General features: G+C 58.6%; 1 protein-coding gene across 1 annotated transcript in view; it reads left to right on the plus strand.

The window, feature by feature from the left end:
- The window catches only part of RAB11FIP3 (RAB11 family interacting protein 3), a 76,802-nt gene that overhangs the window by 58,886 nt on the left and 3,121 nt on the right, over positions 1-14,795 (plus strand). The window contains exons 9-14 of the mRNA XM_029948961.1: positions 1,548-1,682; positions 5,316-5,351; positions 9,294-9,387; positions 9,841-9,944; positions 12,648-12,788; positions 14,491-14,572. Of these exons, the coding sequence (XP_029804821.1) occupies positions 1,548-1,682; positions 5,316-5,351; positions 9,294-9,387; positions 9,841-9,944; positions 12,648-12,788; positions 14,491-14,572 (592 nt within the window). The remainder of the gene's footprint in view (positions 1-1,547; positions 1,683-5,315; positions 5,352-9,293; positions 9,388-9,840; positions 9,945-12,647; positions 12,789-14,490; positions 14,573-14,795) is intronic.

Below are 14,795 nucleotides of genomic sequence, written 5' to 3' on the forward strand. Positions count from 1 at the left end.
CCTGTTCCTCTTGCAGCTGTGAGTTTGTTCCCTTTGATCAGCTGCTGCGGGGGGCTTTGACATCGCAGATGAGTGTTTGGATTCATTTCCTTATAATTATCAGGCCCAAATTGTCCGGAAAGTCCTGAATGAGTAAGCTGAAGCACTCAGTTTAAAGGGTGAGACCTCCGCTCATGGAGCTAGATCCTCTCCAGCTCGGCCTCCTCCTAGGGCTTCGCCTGTGTCCAAACCCGGGGCCTGCGGGCCTGGTGGCCTTCTGCTGGCGACCGGCCTGAGACGCGCCTGCCTCTGCTGTTGAGGCTCCGGCCTGGCTCGGTGGCCGCCGTGGCGCCAGGTTCTTCCAGCCCTCTCTCTTTGCCGACAGCAACAGCTGAGTGTCCCTGAACCTGCACCCAGGAGGCCCTTCTTTTGCCCAGACTGTCGCCCTGGCCCAGAAGACCCACAGCCTGGGAGAGGGCCTCTGGGGCAAGCCTCTGGGAGTTGGTGTGAGCCAAATATGCGCAGGCTTTTAGCAGCTTTTCTTTCCACATGCGTGTTCCTGGTGGTGGTGAGGCGGAGGCCAAGGACTGGATGCTGCTAAATGTTTGTCTGTCTAGTCTGGTAATCTTTCTTGTCTGCTTCGTCTCTGCCTCTCAGCCAGCCTGTTCACTCTTTCCTGTCTCAGGTGTAACTCCTGTGCTACCACTGATATTTCCCTCAACCTGTCTTCACGTGGAACTTCCAAACCGGCTTCCAAAAGCCAGCAGGTCCTGATGTATCAGGGACATCACTGCCTTCCAGCTTTCATCTTCCTGTAGGGGTGTCCTGCCAGTGCCATGAAAGTCCATTTAAATTAGATCACAGGGAGGCAAATAGAATCTTGAGTTATTTTACTTAAGTAATTATTTTGGAGAAAGAGAGCGTGCATGCGTGCGCGTGCACAGGGCAGGGGCACAGAGAGGGAGAGAGGGTCCCAAGCAGGCTCCGTGCTCAGCACAGCGCTTAATGCTCAGTCTCACGGCCGTGGGATCATGACCTGAGCCGAAATCAAGAGTCAGACGCTCAGCCAACTGAGCCAGCCAGGTGCCCTGAGTTTTTAATGAAGGCCTGACGGACGACAGAATTATCGGTGCTCGTCACGCATGCACAGCGCTGACCCCGGGGGGCTTCTGAGGGAAGTCGCTGCGGTACAGGAAGTGAAAATCCACCTGGAGACTCATGCTTTGCCCTCACACTCGTGTGTTTTTGACAAAGGAGAAAGCAGCGTATCCAGCCATTTCTTCTTCTGAAAGAAGAGTTTTTGTTTTACAGTGAAGCTGATGGGCTGTCTGTGTCTGAGCACTTGACCAGGAAGGAGCAGGTGTATGGCCAAGTCCCCTCACTGCTCGAGCTGGTGTGTCACGAGTCCTAGAGATGACGTTTGAGGGAGGTGGGCTCACCGCAGTCTAAAAGCAAGACCCAGAATCTTCCAGAGTGACGACATGCTTTCCGTCCAGCCCCTCTCTGGAATCACAGATAGCCTGATGGGTCCTCTCTGTCTTCTGAACCTACACTTCTCATCTCTCTAGTGCTGATCCGCTTGCCGCAAAGCTGCACAGCATCCTCACTGATGAGGCTTTTGAGTTTTACTGTAGCCAGTGCCACAAACAGATCAACCGCCTTGAGGATCTTTCCGCTCGCCTGAGTGACCTTGAGAAGAATAGGTAACTGACCGGAGCCTGGCCTTGCTCGTGGTCCAAGCGGGAGGGGGGCTCCGGTGACGCCCGGCCCCTGCCAGTGGGCCTGCCCGGAGGTGCTGCTCACTCAGCGGGGCTCAGCTGCAGCCCAGAGGCAGGGCCCCTCTCTTGCACGGCCCCCCCAACCCTGCATGCGCTGAGCCTCTACCCTCCTGGCCCTGTGTGTGTGCTGCCGCCTGAGCCACTGCTGTTCCCAAGGGAGGAAACTCCCTTCCCGCTCCGAGTCCTGGGTGAGGGAATCAGGGCGGGGAAAGGAGTCTGCACTGGGAAAGATGTACATGCTTCGTTTACTAAAAGATTTCTTTTAAGTGAGAGCCACATGAAGGAGCTTTGGGAAATTTAGAGGAAGATTTGGTCTTTAAAGCAACAGACTTGGAAACAGCTTTCAGGAGTGAATGTTTAAATCCAGGAAGCTCTCCCTTGAACCTGTTTCTTTATGTTGTGTTTTTTTCTATATGTTGTTTTTTAAAAGGTTTTTTATGTCTTAATATATTTTTTAAAATGTTTTTTAATTTATTTTGAGAGAGAGATTGAGTGCATGCACTCAAGCAGAAAAGAGGGAGAGAGAGAATCCCAAGCAGTCCCCAAACTGCCAGCACAGAGCCAGTGTGGGGATTGAACCTGTGAACCGTGAGATCGTGACCTGAGCCAAGGTCAAGAGTCAGATGCTCAACCGACTGAGTCACCCAGGGCCCCTAAGATTTTTCAGTAATGTTTACACCCAGGGCACCTGTTTTTAAACAAGCTCCCAGGACCCCCAGCCTGTGCCTGCTGCTCCCTGGCCCTGGTCACCCCCCAGGCTATCCCTCCTCTCCGTCTCCCAGTTCCGGTCTGTGTCAGAGTTAGCCTCCGGCTCAGCCCTCCATACCCAGCCTGGCTCAGGTTGCGGCTCCGGGAGGAGACCGCGTCTGCTGGGTCTCCACAGCCTGACGCGCTCCAGTTAAGGAAGACGAGCTGGGGTAGCTTGCAGACGCTGACGTGCGCCCAGAGCACGCTGTGGATCCCGCCGTCGTGTGGGCGGGTCCTCGGGGGCTTTACCGCAGCAGCCCCACCCCCCCAGCAGAGCTTGAGCTCTCCCCCTGGGCAGGAAGGGATGGGCTGTGCTGCTCAGTGGTGTGGGCCCTCGGGCGCCGATCCGCAGTGGCTGCCTGGAAAAGAGGGCACTTGGGCCGGGGTGGGGGCAGGCTACGTGAAATGTGTCAGCAGGGCAAGCCGTCCTGATAGCCTCAGCCCGCTTTGAAGAGTAGTCTTCTAAAAACTGGCCCCCTGTCTTGAGCCTGTCCCTCTTCGGGCCTCGGCCCCGGGCACCTCTCTCTTCCTGGTAGGTGTCTGGGGCCAAGAGCCCTGCTGTGCCGCTGGCCTGCCCCCAGTTCTGTGCAGCACGTTCGATGTCTTCACCCCTTTGTCTTCCGCTCTGTGCGGCACTCACCACACAGACTGCAGTCCAGCCAGTGCCCGGTTAGGCGGAGAAGATTCTTTGTGGCCAGCCTGCGGCTTCAGGGGGAGTCTGGGGGGAGGTCCTGGCGGTGCTATGAGAACCGAGCCTTCCAGGGAGACTCCGGGGAAGTGTGGCGTCTAGGGATCCCAGAGCCCCACTGGCCTCCGTCGTAGGGAAAACCAGTCTCGTGTGTGGCTAGCTGGCGTCCAGTGCTCCGGGAAGGCCCCCCACCTGACCGGTGAGGGTCACTGTCCTTCCTGTGTGGAGACCTGCTGGCTCCTGAGTGCGTTTGAGTACAGGAATGCCGTCTTGTACTTGAGAGTGAGCACGAGCACATGTCTTGTCTCATTTCTGAAGACTTTTGGTGCAGAAGTGATCTTTTGGCGTGTCGAGAACCTGCTGCGGGACGGCCAGGGTCGCCTCTGTTAGGGCTTAGGGTCCCCTTTTGACAGGGGCGCCTGGGACGTGGCCGCCAAGCGCCGTGGGGCTGCCTGTGCCGTCTGAGCCGTTCCCTGAGGAAGACCCCACCAAGGTGGGTTCACGGGCCGTTAAAATCATCGCTGTAACCAGGACGCATTGTCAGGAAAGTGGTCCCAAATGCTGAGGTTAAGGAGATCTAAATCTTGCTTGTTGGTTTCCAAGAAATTACTTCAAAATAACGTGTTTGGTCCTGGCTTTTGGATGATGAAATGTGATTTGGTCACACTGTGGTGCGAAACTTCGATGTTGTTTGTATTTTCTACCCAGTGAAGCTGAGAACGGGCCCACAGCGATCAGTTTCCAGGCACTTGGCAGCCTTTATGAAAACAATTCATTTTGTAGAAATTAAGAACACTAAGAAAAAATTAAGAGTAATAAGGTCTGTTCACAAATTATAAACCTCAAAACTGGCCTGGCAGCGCAGCCCCCGAATAGGTAAGCTGAGCCTGTCCTGTCCCGTCAGCCCCGGGGATCCCCGGGATATACATCTGCGGCGTCATTCGGGGCCCTGCCAGGAGAGGGGACCCCCAGGAGCGGGAAGGAGGGGAGTGTGATGCGCTGGGGCGCTGGCTGCAGCAGCTCCCGACCTGTTGCACGGATCGGATCGGGCCAGGCGGCGGGCGTCAGCCCGAAGGCACGCCCGCGGGGATTTGCTGCAAGCGTACCATCCAGAGGTTGATGGAAGTCTGCCCTCTGGCTTGCACCAGAGGCGCTACATGGCAGAATGGCCCTGGGAGGCGCTGGCCTCTGGGGAGCTGCCTGGCGGGATCTGGGGTGAGTCCCACTAGTGCTTCTTAAAACCTTGGTGTAGCCGAGGACACTTGGGGACCCTCCCCCGAGGGCCCTTTCCAGCACCCTCTCCTGGCAGAGCATGTTAAAGGAAGCCTCGGACAAAAGCCCCAACCCTTTTCCCCAGAGCTGGTGGGGAGGAAGGGTCTGGAGCCTGGAGGCCGCCCAGGCCGTGTAGGGATCGCAGGCGCGTCTGAGCTGAGCCAGCTGAGGGGAGGCGCCTCGGGTCTGGCTCCTGGTGTCAGGGTCCGGGGTTGTCCTTGTGCGGGAGAGACGGCGTGTGTCTGCTCGTGGGCTGAGGCCAGTAGCTTAGCGGTTATGTTTGAAAAAAAACTGGGACTTCAGGAATGTTCAGGAATGAGAGATACGGTAAGTCTGGCCTTTTCTGCCACCACAGAGGTTCTGTCGGCCGGTCGATGGGTAATTGACCAGTTGACCGCCCAGGGGTGGCAGGAAGGGCTTCCAGATCACCGCCCAGACGCGTGAGGTTTCGGTGCCTGAGTTGGAGCCCGTGCCCGAACTTCCCTGTCATAAATAGGCTTGCGTCACATCTCATGTGGGGGCCTCGGATGGCAGAGCGATTTGGGACGTGGCACTCGCTGGCAGCTGGGACCCAGTGCAGCCCACTGGTGGGTGTGGTGCTGGGCTCGGCCTCGGAGCTAAGGTCTGGCTGTGGCTCCATCCGGGACCTCTGTGGGAGTGGCACGGCGTGCCTTGGCGAGGCCCGGGATTGCTCCCGTGTCCCTGAAGGTTTCGCTGAGCAGGCCTTTCTGTGCGTGCTTGTGCACATGCCCCCTGTTCCCGTATCTCTTCTGCCTGAATTTCCTGTTTCCTCCCATTCCTCCCTGTCTGCTCTCTGACACGATTTTCCTGTTTATTTTGATTTTGCACAGTCCAGCGAAGCGGCTCTCCAGCAGGAAGGTGGCAAGGTAGGAGCCCCTTGGTTATGTGCCGACATGTTCCGAAATGTGTCCCTCATCATGGTTCTTTAAAAACATGTTTAGAAAATAGTGTTATCCAAGGTATTTTTTAAAACCTTTGGAAGTCCCTTCTCATGGTTTGGGGACTGAACAGCATTCTCGGGGACGGGTCGTGAGACAGATTTCCAGCACCGAGATCAGACCCTGGCTTGTGACGGGGAGGTTGGTGCTGAAAGCCCGGCACTGCACCCCTCTTACCAAGCCTGCACAGTAATGTCCTCGAGGGGCCGGTGCAGCCCCACCTGTCGTGTCTGCTGTGAGGTGGCCCACGACGTCTTCCACAAGGGTCAGGGCGGAGCCCAGGTCTGGGGGGGCCTCCTTCAGATGCTCTGCCCTTCCTTCCCGCACTGGCTTTCCGAGGTGACTCCAAGGTGAAGAAGAAGGTGGAGGAGGCGGGCCTATGGCCGAGTGTCTGATGAACATGCTCTCGAGGCCGTTTCTCCACCTCCCAGCTCTGGGTCTGCGTGTCGGCGTCCTGCGTGAGAGGCGCCCGCAGAGCTGGTCCCCCAATTTCCCCCGGGCTTGTGAGGTGCCCACGTTGCTCACGGGAAGCCCTGGGACGCCCACTTATTTCCCTTCTCAGACAGGTCACCGTTTCTGCAGTCAGTGATGGCCGTGGTTCTGCCGCTTGCCTCGCCTGTTCCCGGCCCCCGGCCTCCTCTGCTCCTCCCAGGGCCTCTGCCCTTGGCATGGGCACCGTGGCTGTGGACAGTAGTCGTGCGGCCCCCAGCCGGCACTCCGTGTGTTTCAGGACTGGGGTCATCCTGCTCCCTGAGCCGGTCTCCCTTCTTTGATCTACATTTTTTTTTGTCCAGCACATCTTCTTGTAGTTTCTCGAGAAAAGAGGTGTCCAGGAGGTAGACTTTTGAAACCTGGCTGGATAGTTGACTCCCATCTAGGTTGGGAGCCCCTCCCCTCAGGAGCCTGGCAGCCCCCGCTCAGTGCCTCCCAGCTCTAGGCCTGCTGCCAGGGCCCTGAGGCTTTCTCATTTTCTTTGCATCTTTCTCTCTGGAAGCTTTTCAGACGTTTTCTCTATCACTGAAGTTCAGAAACTTTATGGTAAGTCTTGTGAGTGCTTCCCACTAATTACGCTGGGTGTAATGATAACGGACTGTTCTGATCTCGAGGTTTCCACCCCTGAGTCCCACGAACCTTTCTCAAGCTGTTCTATTGCGTTGCCCCTCCCCTGTCCTCCCTCTGGCCCTCACACTTCATCCCTGTGCCCTGTGCACTCTGTCTGGCCCCTCCTGTGACAGCCATGGCATCTTCTCTGTGTCTCTTCCCCTTGTCCTTGTCCAGGCTGTCTTTCTAATGAGACTGTCTTTCTAGTGGAGCCGCTCCTGTGTGCTGTCAGGTGCCGGGCCTCCCTGGATTCTCCGGAGGGCCGGGCTGCCTGCCAGGCTCCCTGGGTGGCTGCAGCCCTCCTGCCCCTTTCCAGTGTGGGCACCTCTTCTCTGGTGCGGTCTGGTCTCTTCTTTGTCCTTGGTGTGTGAACCTCCTGGTTTTCTTTTTCTGTTGTCTTAGAGGCTTAGTGGAAGCAGAGGTGAAGGTCGTCAGCACTTGTCCTCACCACCCCTTGTAGAGGAGCATCCACCCTCCGAGGAACATGGTGGTGATTCCAAACCACACGTTTGTCACAAGTTTGGTTTGGAATTGCTCCCCCCCCCACCCCGTCCCTGCCGTGTCCCACCCCAGACAGGCCACAGGTGCTGACAGGAAGCACGGTAGAAGCTCTCCCTCCGGCCTCCTGCATCCAGGCCGTGGGTGGGCCTGCGCTGCCTCAGCTCTTGGGCTCTTGCTGCCTGTTCCTTTGAAAGAAACACTCTGAGCATTTGATCTTTTCTTCACAGATACTGTTTGGTGCGAAAAAGTATAGTCTGCAGGTGTTTCTGGTTTGGTTCACAGAGCAGATTTACCATCTATACACACACACACACACACACACACACACACACACACACACACACACGTTTAATCCGCCATTTTACATTTAAAACTACCACTAGAATTCTGAGGAAACTCCATAAATGATGCTTTCGCTCTTCATGGTGTCTCTTCCTGCCACTTTGTGTGCAGCACAGTAGCTGGAGCGTGTGGTTTGGAACCACTGGCTCTGGCCTCTGATACCTGGGTGTGTGCCTAATCCAGACAGAAGTGGCCCCGGGGTCAGTGTGCGTATTAGGACCCGGAGGCACCAGCACGGAGCTGGCCTCGACAGAGGGCAGTGCCGGTGGGACCGCCACAGGGCAGACAGTGCCCATGTGCAGAAGGCCCCCCTGGGGGGTACCAGGCATCTCCCACAGCCCCCTCTCCTGGTGGGTCTCCTGCATGGGGGTGGATTTAGATAAACAAGGCCTAGAGTGGCCACACAGTGAGGCCGCATGTCAGGAGCCCACGTTGGGGCCACAGTCATGGAGGGCTATTTAAATGCAGCATTTGGACAAGGACAGGATGACCCTTTGGGTTCAGTGTCCTGCAGGGAATCAGACCAAATCCACGGAAGGGTGCTCAGTGTCCCACCCAGGACACCTCTGCTGGATTGTGATTCCCAGGAGTGAAGATGTCCTTCTTTGTTGTTCCCCTTAAGAAGTCTCTGGAAACAGAGTTAAGGAATGTGTAAGCTTAGCCAGTACTAAAAAGGAAATAGAGCTTCGTCTGTTTGATAACGTAGAAATCTTCAGTGCAATTTTTAATAGCGTCTTACTGAATTCTTATCCTGTGTTATGTCCTTAATAGGAGCCGTCTATTTATATAACCCAATTTACACCTTGTAATAAGTTGTGATCCCCATTTTATATGAGAGTAAGGCTCAGAGAGGTGAGTGGCTTTCCCAAGGCCACACAGCTCTGAGCGTCAGGCTGCTGAGCTTGGAGCGTGGGTGGCACGGGTAGCCTTGCTGCCAGCACTCTGTGCAAACACTCTGAGAGTTCTAGGTGCGGGAAAAATAGGCTGACACAGTGCCGCCCTGGCCAGTGAGACTGTCTCTAGGGTGCCATGGACCTAAGTTGGCTGAGCACCTGCTAGGGCCAGTGGTGGGGAACGAAGGAAGGAGCTCGGAGGGCATGGAGGGGGTGTTCCCAGGTCCCCCTGAGTCTTGGGCCTCGCGGCACCTGCCGTGGCCCACAGCGGGGGGCCTAGAGCCGCTGGTGCTGGGTCCTGGGGGCCGCGGCTGTCGGGAAGCTTGTGTCTGCGCGCTGTCTAAGCTCGAGCCTAGGAGAGACTCTGGCGCGGCCCCGAAAGGGACCCCTGGTCTCTCGCTGTAGCTGCCACCAGGAGCATGTTTGGTTTTTTAAATATTTTTTTTACATTTTTTATTTTTGAGAGAGAGAGAGACAGAGCGTGAACAGGGGAGGGGCAGAGAGAGAAGGAGACCTAGAATCTGAAGCAGGCTCCAGGCTCTGAGCTGCCAGCACAGCCCGACATGGGGCTCGATCCCACAAACTGTGAAATCATGACCTGAGCCGAAGCTGGACGCTCGACCGCCTGAACCCCCTACGCGCCCTGCAAGGAGCATGTTTGAAAATCAGGTAGCAGGAGTGCACGCGGGTGACGCTGTGTGCAGGAGGTGTGATCCTGAATTAATGTTTCACGGGCCTGTGGCAGAAGAGATTAGTTCATATCACAGCGAGGAGCGAAGTCGTGTTTTATTACCCGAGGACAAAGTACCCTCCTCCATTAGCTTCCCAGGAAGGAGGCCGGAGGTGAGGTTCCAAAGAGCAACAGAGACATGCTGTGTCCTTCCGGGACCCCCTTGGCGGAGGCCTGGGCCCACGGGACTGGGTTCTGGTGTCCAGGCCGACCGACGCTCATGTCTCTCGAACTCATGACCCTCCCTCTCTGTGCTCTGCTGAAGGACCTTTTCTGGACTGAGCTGTTCTTTCCTCCGCACAGGTACCTGCACCAGTCAGGGGCCCTGACCATGGAGGCGCTGCAGGACCCTGCCCCAGACCCCACAGAGGGCATGGAGGAGGACATTGCTGATAAGGTAGGCCCGGGGCCATGCAGTTAACACAGCCAGGTCTCAGGGGCACAGCCATGCTGCGGGGGGTGGGGGGGGAGGAGCCAGCCTCATCGGAGGCCCCAGTGACCATGTGGTGGGAGGAGCGTTTCCCGTTGTGCGTGGAGCGGTCGGTGTCACCTGCATTTGTCCATGGGCCCATCTGGCTGCACCAACGTGCAGGGACTCCATTCACCTGGCTCCTAGAGGTAGGGTCTGGGGCCACTCAAGATTTCAGGGTGGTGACCGCAGAGCCAGACAACCCGTGGGACCGGAATTCCCAGAGGCCATGTAGGGGGTTCCTTGGGGCAGGACGGCCTTGATGAGGAAGCGACCCCGAGTTTCTCGATGGCCAGCTCCGCACGGAGTGAGTGGGTCCCTGCTCACCTCCCCCGTGAGCAGGCCACCTCCTGACTCTGAAGCCCCTGTGTCACTCCCAAGGTCATCTTCCTAGAGAAGCGGGTGTCGGAGCTGGAGAAGGACACGGCCGCCAGTGGGGAGCAGCACAGCCGGCTGCGGCAGGAGAACCTGCAGCTCGTGCATAGGTGAGGGGGGTCCGTGGCCCTGCCGCCCATCCGCCTGCGGCCCCACATCGCCACCACGGCGCGGCTCACGCCTGGAAGTGTCCCTCCACCAGCTGTCGGGAGCCGGCTCAGGAGACGGTGCCAGCGGCCTCCCGAGCATGGCTCCCACTTAGCGCTGCCCCCTGCTACTCGTCCAGCCCTCCGCCCCGGGGGGACCAAGCCAGGGGAGGCACCGCGTCACCTCCCAAGAGCATGGCGGGCCAGCATCCACGTGCCTGCACAGAGCACCCAGTGGAGGCTGGTGGAGAGGCTCACCGGGACTCTCTGGTAGGGTCCCCGATGTGTGTCCCCACTTCCAAGGACCTTTCTTGGCCTGGATGCACCTGGGGACGGCGGGCTTGCAGCTCTGTGACTGGTGCTGTGCTTGGTACACCGGTATCGTCCCCTTTACCGTGTCCTGTGAGGCGGATGCCACCTACTGGCCCAGCTCACGAGCAAGGACACTGAGGCATAGGCCGTTGTCAGAGGCAACCAGTGGGGGCCATGAAGGGTAGGGCCTCCAGAGCCCCTGCCCTGGGGAGCTGGACCCACTCTGGAAGCAGGTGGGTTCCTGCGGGCACTTAGCAGCAGGAGTGAGAAGAGAGCGAGAGCCACCAACAGACAGGACGCACAGTGGCCCATGCTGGCCTTCCCCCCTCCACTGTTTCCTCTGCATTCTGGAGCCGGCCCTGCCATGGAACCTCACACCCAATTTAAGGGAGTGTGTGTCTCGTGTGCAGCATAGGAGCTTGGCTCAGGAGCGTCACCCCCTGGGCTGTGCCTGCATGCAGCTGGGTGTCCCGGGACACAAACAGTGTTTTGGGGGCCCTGGAGTGGGGAGGGAGGCAGGAAGCCTTGTCCTCAGCGAGCTGCCTGGGCCTGAGCCTGGCTCTGCCACACACTCTGTGACCTCAGCCTAATCTGAGCAGGTGGCTTGCCAGTGCTCCCGACGGCAGGACACAGGCCCACGTGCACTCACGTGGCTCCAGAGGCTGCCGAGCTCCCGCCGTGATGTGTTCATCCTGGACGGCATTGACCTTCCCGACCTGTCCTCTGGTGTCGGGCGGCCAGCCTGCTCTTGGATGCTGAGGATTAGAACGAGTAGTACTATGCAGACATGCCCCGCACGTCACGTCGGCAGTCAGGTTCCCTGTGTAGTCGGGAGCCTGGCCTAGGTGGCCGCCCGCTCTCCAGGCTTTCGTGGGAAGGGCTGCCCGAGGCCTTGCTGCAGAGCCCAGGGAGGGGCTCACTTCCGGCGCCGCACAGAGCGTGTGCCGCGTCTCCACAGTCGCGTGTTCTCCCTCTTGGCTCGCGTCCAGGGGGACGTGGACGGGCCACCACGCTCGTTTCTCAGGCTGACCGGTGAGGCTGTGTCTGACCTGATGGCGCTTATCAGTTACCCACGTAGGAGTGGGAAGTCCACGCGCTGCGCCCCAGGGCTCACCACATCCCCGCCTATGGGTGTTTCCTCGGGAGTCGCCTGAGCCCTCGTCAAAGCAGGCTTCTGCTGCGCTCCCGCCACCCCGGCGGCCCCACGCAAGTGCTCCGCTCCTTACTTTCAGGATCGCTGTCCCCCGAAGACCGCTGGGGGAGGGTGGAGAGAAGCAGGTTCTGTGCGGCCTGGTGCGTCCACAGCGTGCCCGGCTGCTGACAGCGTGGCTGTGCCGGGCATGGTTTGGAAGCAGGGGCCCCCGGAGCGTGGCACGCGGGCTCCGCAAGCCTGGCGCTGCCGCTCTTCCTGCCTCCGCGGGGTCTGAGTTCTCGGCCTGGGGTCGGGAGCGTCTTGTGTCACACGTGGTGTCTCACCTTTAAATCTGGAAGCTGTCCCTCAGCTCCGGGAAGGGTTCTAGAATTACTTCTCTACACCGTTTGTTTCCAGTTTATTTGTCTGAACTCCTATCAATCAAACGTTGGATCTTCTGCACTTGTTCATTTTCTTTACTTTCCTATTCTGTCACTTCCCTCTTTTTAAATAACAGTATCCTTGGTGTTCTCCTTCAGCTCTCCTGTTGAATTAAAATTTTTTTCTTCTCATGGTTTTGATTTCTGAGAATCACTTTCCAAATTTCCTTCTGGCATTCTGTTCCAGTTTCCCGGAAACGGTGTTTTCGCTCTGCAGTGTGGGTTCCGGGGCCTTCTCCTGCACAAGCTCCTTTGTCTCTTTTGCTTTGTGTCAGCCCCTATCCCGTGGGGCCTGGTGACCTTTGGCACTCAGTGCACTCCGAGGTGTGAGGCACCCAGAGAGGTTGAGAAGCCGAGTGCGTGTGGACAGCTTGGGGATGTGGGCTCCGTGGGCAGGGCCTGGACCCTTCTCTTCGGGACAGTCTCCTGCAGGTGGTCTGGGAAGGTGCCGCGTCAGGGCCCCTGTGCATGTTTCCTCGTCCGCGTGTTATTGCTAACACCTGCCCGTGCCTCTACCATGGGTGACCTGGGTGCCCAGCCCCTAGTGGCAGTGCAAGAGGCTCTGGGGGAGGGCACCTGCTGGTCTCCGGCCGCACGCTGAGTGAGGTGCCTGGGAAGGACGGAGGCCATCCCTGCTGTCACGACTTTGCCACCACTTTGAGGCCCGGGTGCAGGCATGGGAGGCCGAGGCTGTCCGCGAGGGTACGACCCTTGCTCCAGAACCATGCTTGACCAGAGCTGTGGGGGGGTCTCTGCTGTCCCTCCCTCCCCTCGCCTTCACAGAGCCAATGCCCTAGAGGAGCAGCTCAAAGAGCAGGAGCTGAGGGCCTGTGAGACGGCGCTGCAGGAGGCGCGGAGGCACCGGGAGCTGGTGTGCAAGATGGAGCGGGAGCGCAGCCTCGAGGTGGAGAGCCTGCAGGCCAGGTGGGCGCGCTAGGCACCTTGGGGTGCAGCTGGCGTTAGAGGAAGGGGAGACCCCCGGGAGGAAAGCTGTCAGATCGCTCAGTGTCACAACTCCAAGACTGACCCTGTGCGACGTCCGGACTCTGGCTCTACTTGGGGCGCTCCCAGTCAGAACGCCAGGCTTCCTGCAGGCAGCTTGACGGAGCACCTTTATGCTGCCCTGGAGGTGGAACCTTTGAAGAGTCAGGACAAGTGGGAAAACGGCGCGAGCCCACACGCACCGCACGGGACCGCCCGCCAAGGCGTGTGAGTGGCGGCAGCCACCACGCTGGGTCTAGGCCGATGTGCGGCACACGCGTGCGGCTCACTCTGTGAGCGGGGTTCCGACAGTGTCGGGGAGAGAGCGCCCGCATGTCAGTCAGCGGAGAAACGCTTGAAGAGGCCACGGGAGGGCTCCCCGGAGGTCCTCCCCATGGTCAGGGAGGGTGAGAGCGCTTCATAGCTCGTTTCATGGCTGAGCGCGAGCCACTGGCCCTCTGAATGCGGGACGCAGCAGTTGTTAGCTGTTTGTGGGATTCCAGGCCCTGCAGCTCGAGTCCCCCCGCTCCTAAGGCTGGGTGCATTGGACTTTATTAGAGAGGAGCTCCTGTGTGTTTCCAAGAGTCGGGGTGCAGGAGGGGCTGTGTGCAGGGCTGTGCCAGCTGCCTGGATGCGAGACCCCCTGACATGCAGACAGGGTCAGCTGGGCCAGAGACCGGCTCCCAGAGGACAGGGAAGGGGCGGGGGGAGGGTGCGCCGGACACAGGACGCACCTGGACGCCCACCTTCACCGGGTGACCCAGCTCCGCATCACCTGCGCCGAGCCGTTGGACTCAGGCACCCGATCTGGTGACGCGAAGGGCACCTGTCCTCCGTGACCCGGCTCGGCACGAGAAACACCAGATGCACCCAGTGTGAGGGGGACTGAACCAAATAAGTGAGCGGAACTGCTCAGAACTGTCAAGGTCCTGAAAGTCCGAGAGACTGCCACAGACCCAGGGGACAGAGCAGACGCGGCGGCGTGTGCAGTGTGGCCCGGGAGGGGCCCTGAGACTGGTGGGGGCTGGTGGGAGATGCAGTGAAGTCTGTGGTTTGGTAACCAGGATCCCCTATGTGGCTGTAGCAAAGGCACTGTGTGATAGGCACATACACAGGAAGCTATAGGGTCCGGGCCACAGGAACTCTGTACCACATCTACAATTTTTCTGGAAACCCCAAAGTATCCCCAACCCCAAGTGTATTTTTTCTTTCTAATTTTATAATTTTTTTTTTAATGTTTAGTTTTGAGAGAAATAGAAGGATGAATGGGGAGGGGCGGAGAGAGGGAGATACAGAATCTTAAGCAGGCTCCTGGCTCTGACTGTCAGCAAAGAGCCTGAGATCATGAGATCACGTGGCACAGAGCCCACAAACCGTGAGATCGTGACCTGAGCCGAAGTCGGACGCTTAACCGACTGAGCCACCGAGGTGCTGCCACGCCCTCACAGGTATATTTAATAACCACCAGGCGTAAGGAGAAGCCTGGCCCAGAGCCCTGGAGTGTTGCATGAGGGTTGGGTCGTACAGGGAGGCCTCTGTGGATCTGTGACAGCTCCTGGCCAGGCTGCCAAGACCCTGGGCCTCCCTTGGCCCAAGAAGGCACATTTCCTGGGTATGAGGTCCCAGATTTGTTCTTGTGTCCCAGGCTGCAGCAGCTAGACGAGGAGAACGGGGAGCTGCGGTCCTGCACACCATGTCTGAAGGCCAACATTGAGCGCCTGGAGGAGGTGAGGGGTCGGCAGGGAGCCTGTCACACGTGGGCACAAGGTCAGCCAGGCTGACTCAAGGGCCTGCCACCCCTGCACCACGTGGGTCCTCTGAGGCTGGGCAGCCACACGGCCAGCCACAGGGCGTGACCACTTGCCAGGAAGCTGTGCTGCCCCGTAGCGCGAGCTGATGACCCTGGGCCCACCGGCTCCATGCAGAGAGGACAAGGACAGTTCAGTCCCT

The sequence above is a fragment of the Suricata suricatta genome, chromosome 8 (assembly GCF_006229205.1).
Source record: "Suricata suricatta isolate VVHF042 chromosome 8, meerkat_22Aug2017_6uvM2_HiC, whole genome shotgun sequence".
NCBI classification, from domain to species: Eukaryota; Metazoa; Chordata; class Mammalia; order Carnivora; family Herpestidae; genus Suricata; species Suricata suricatta.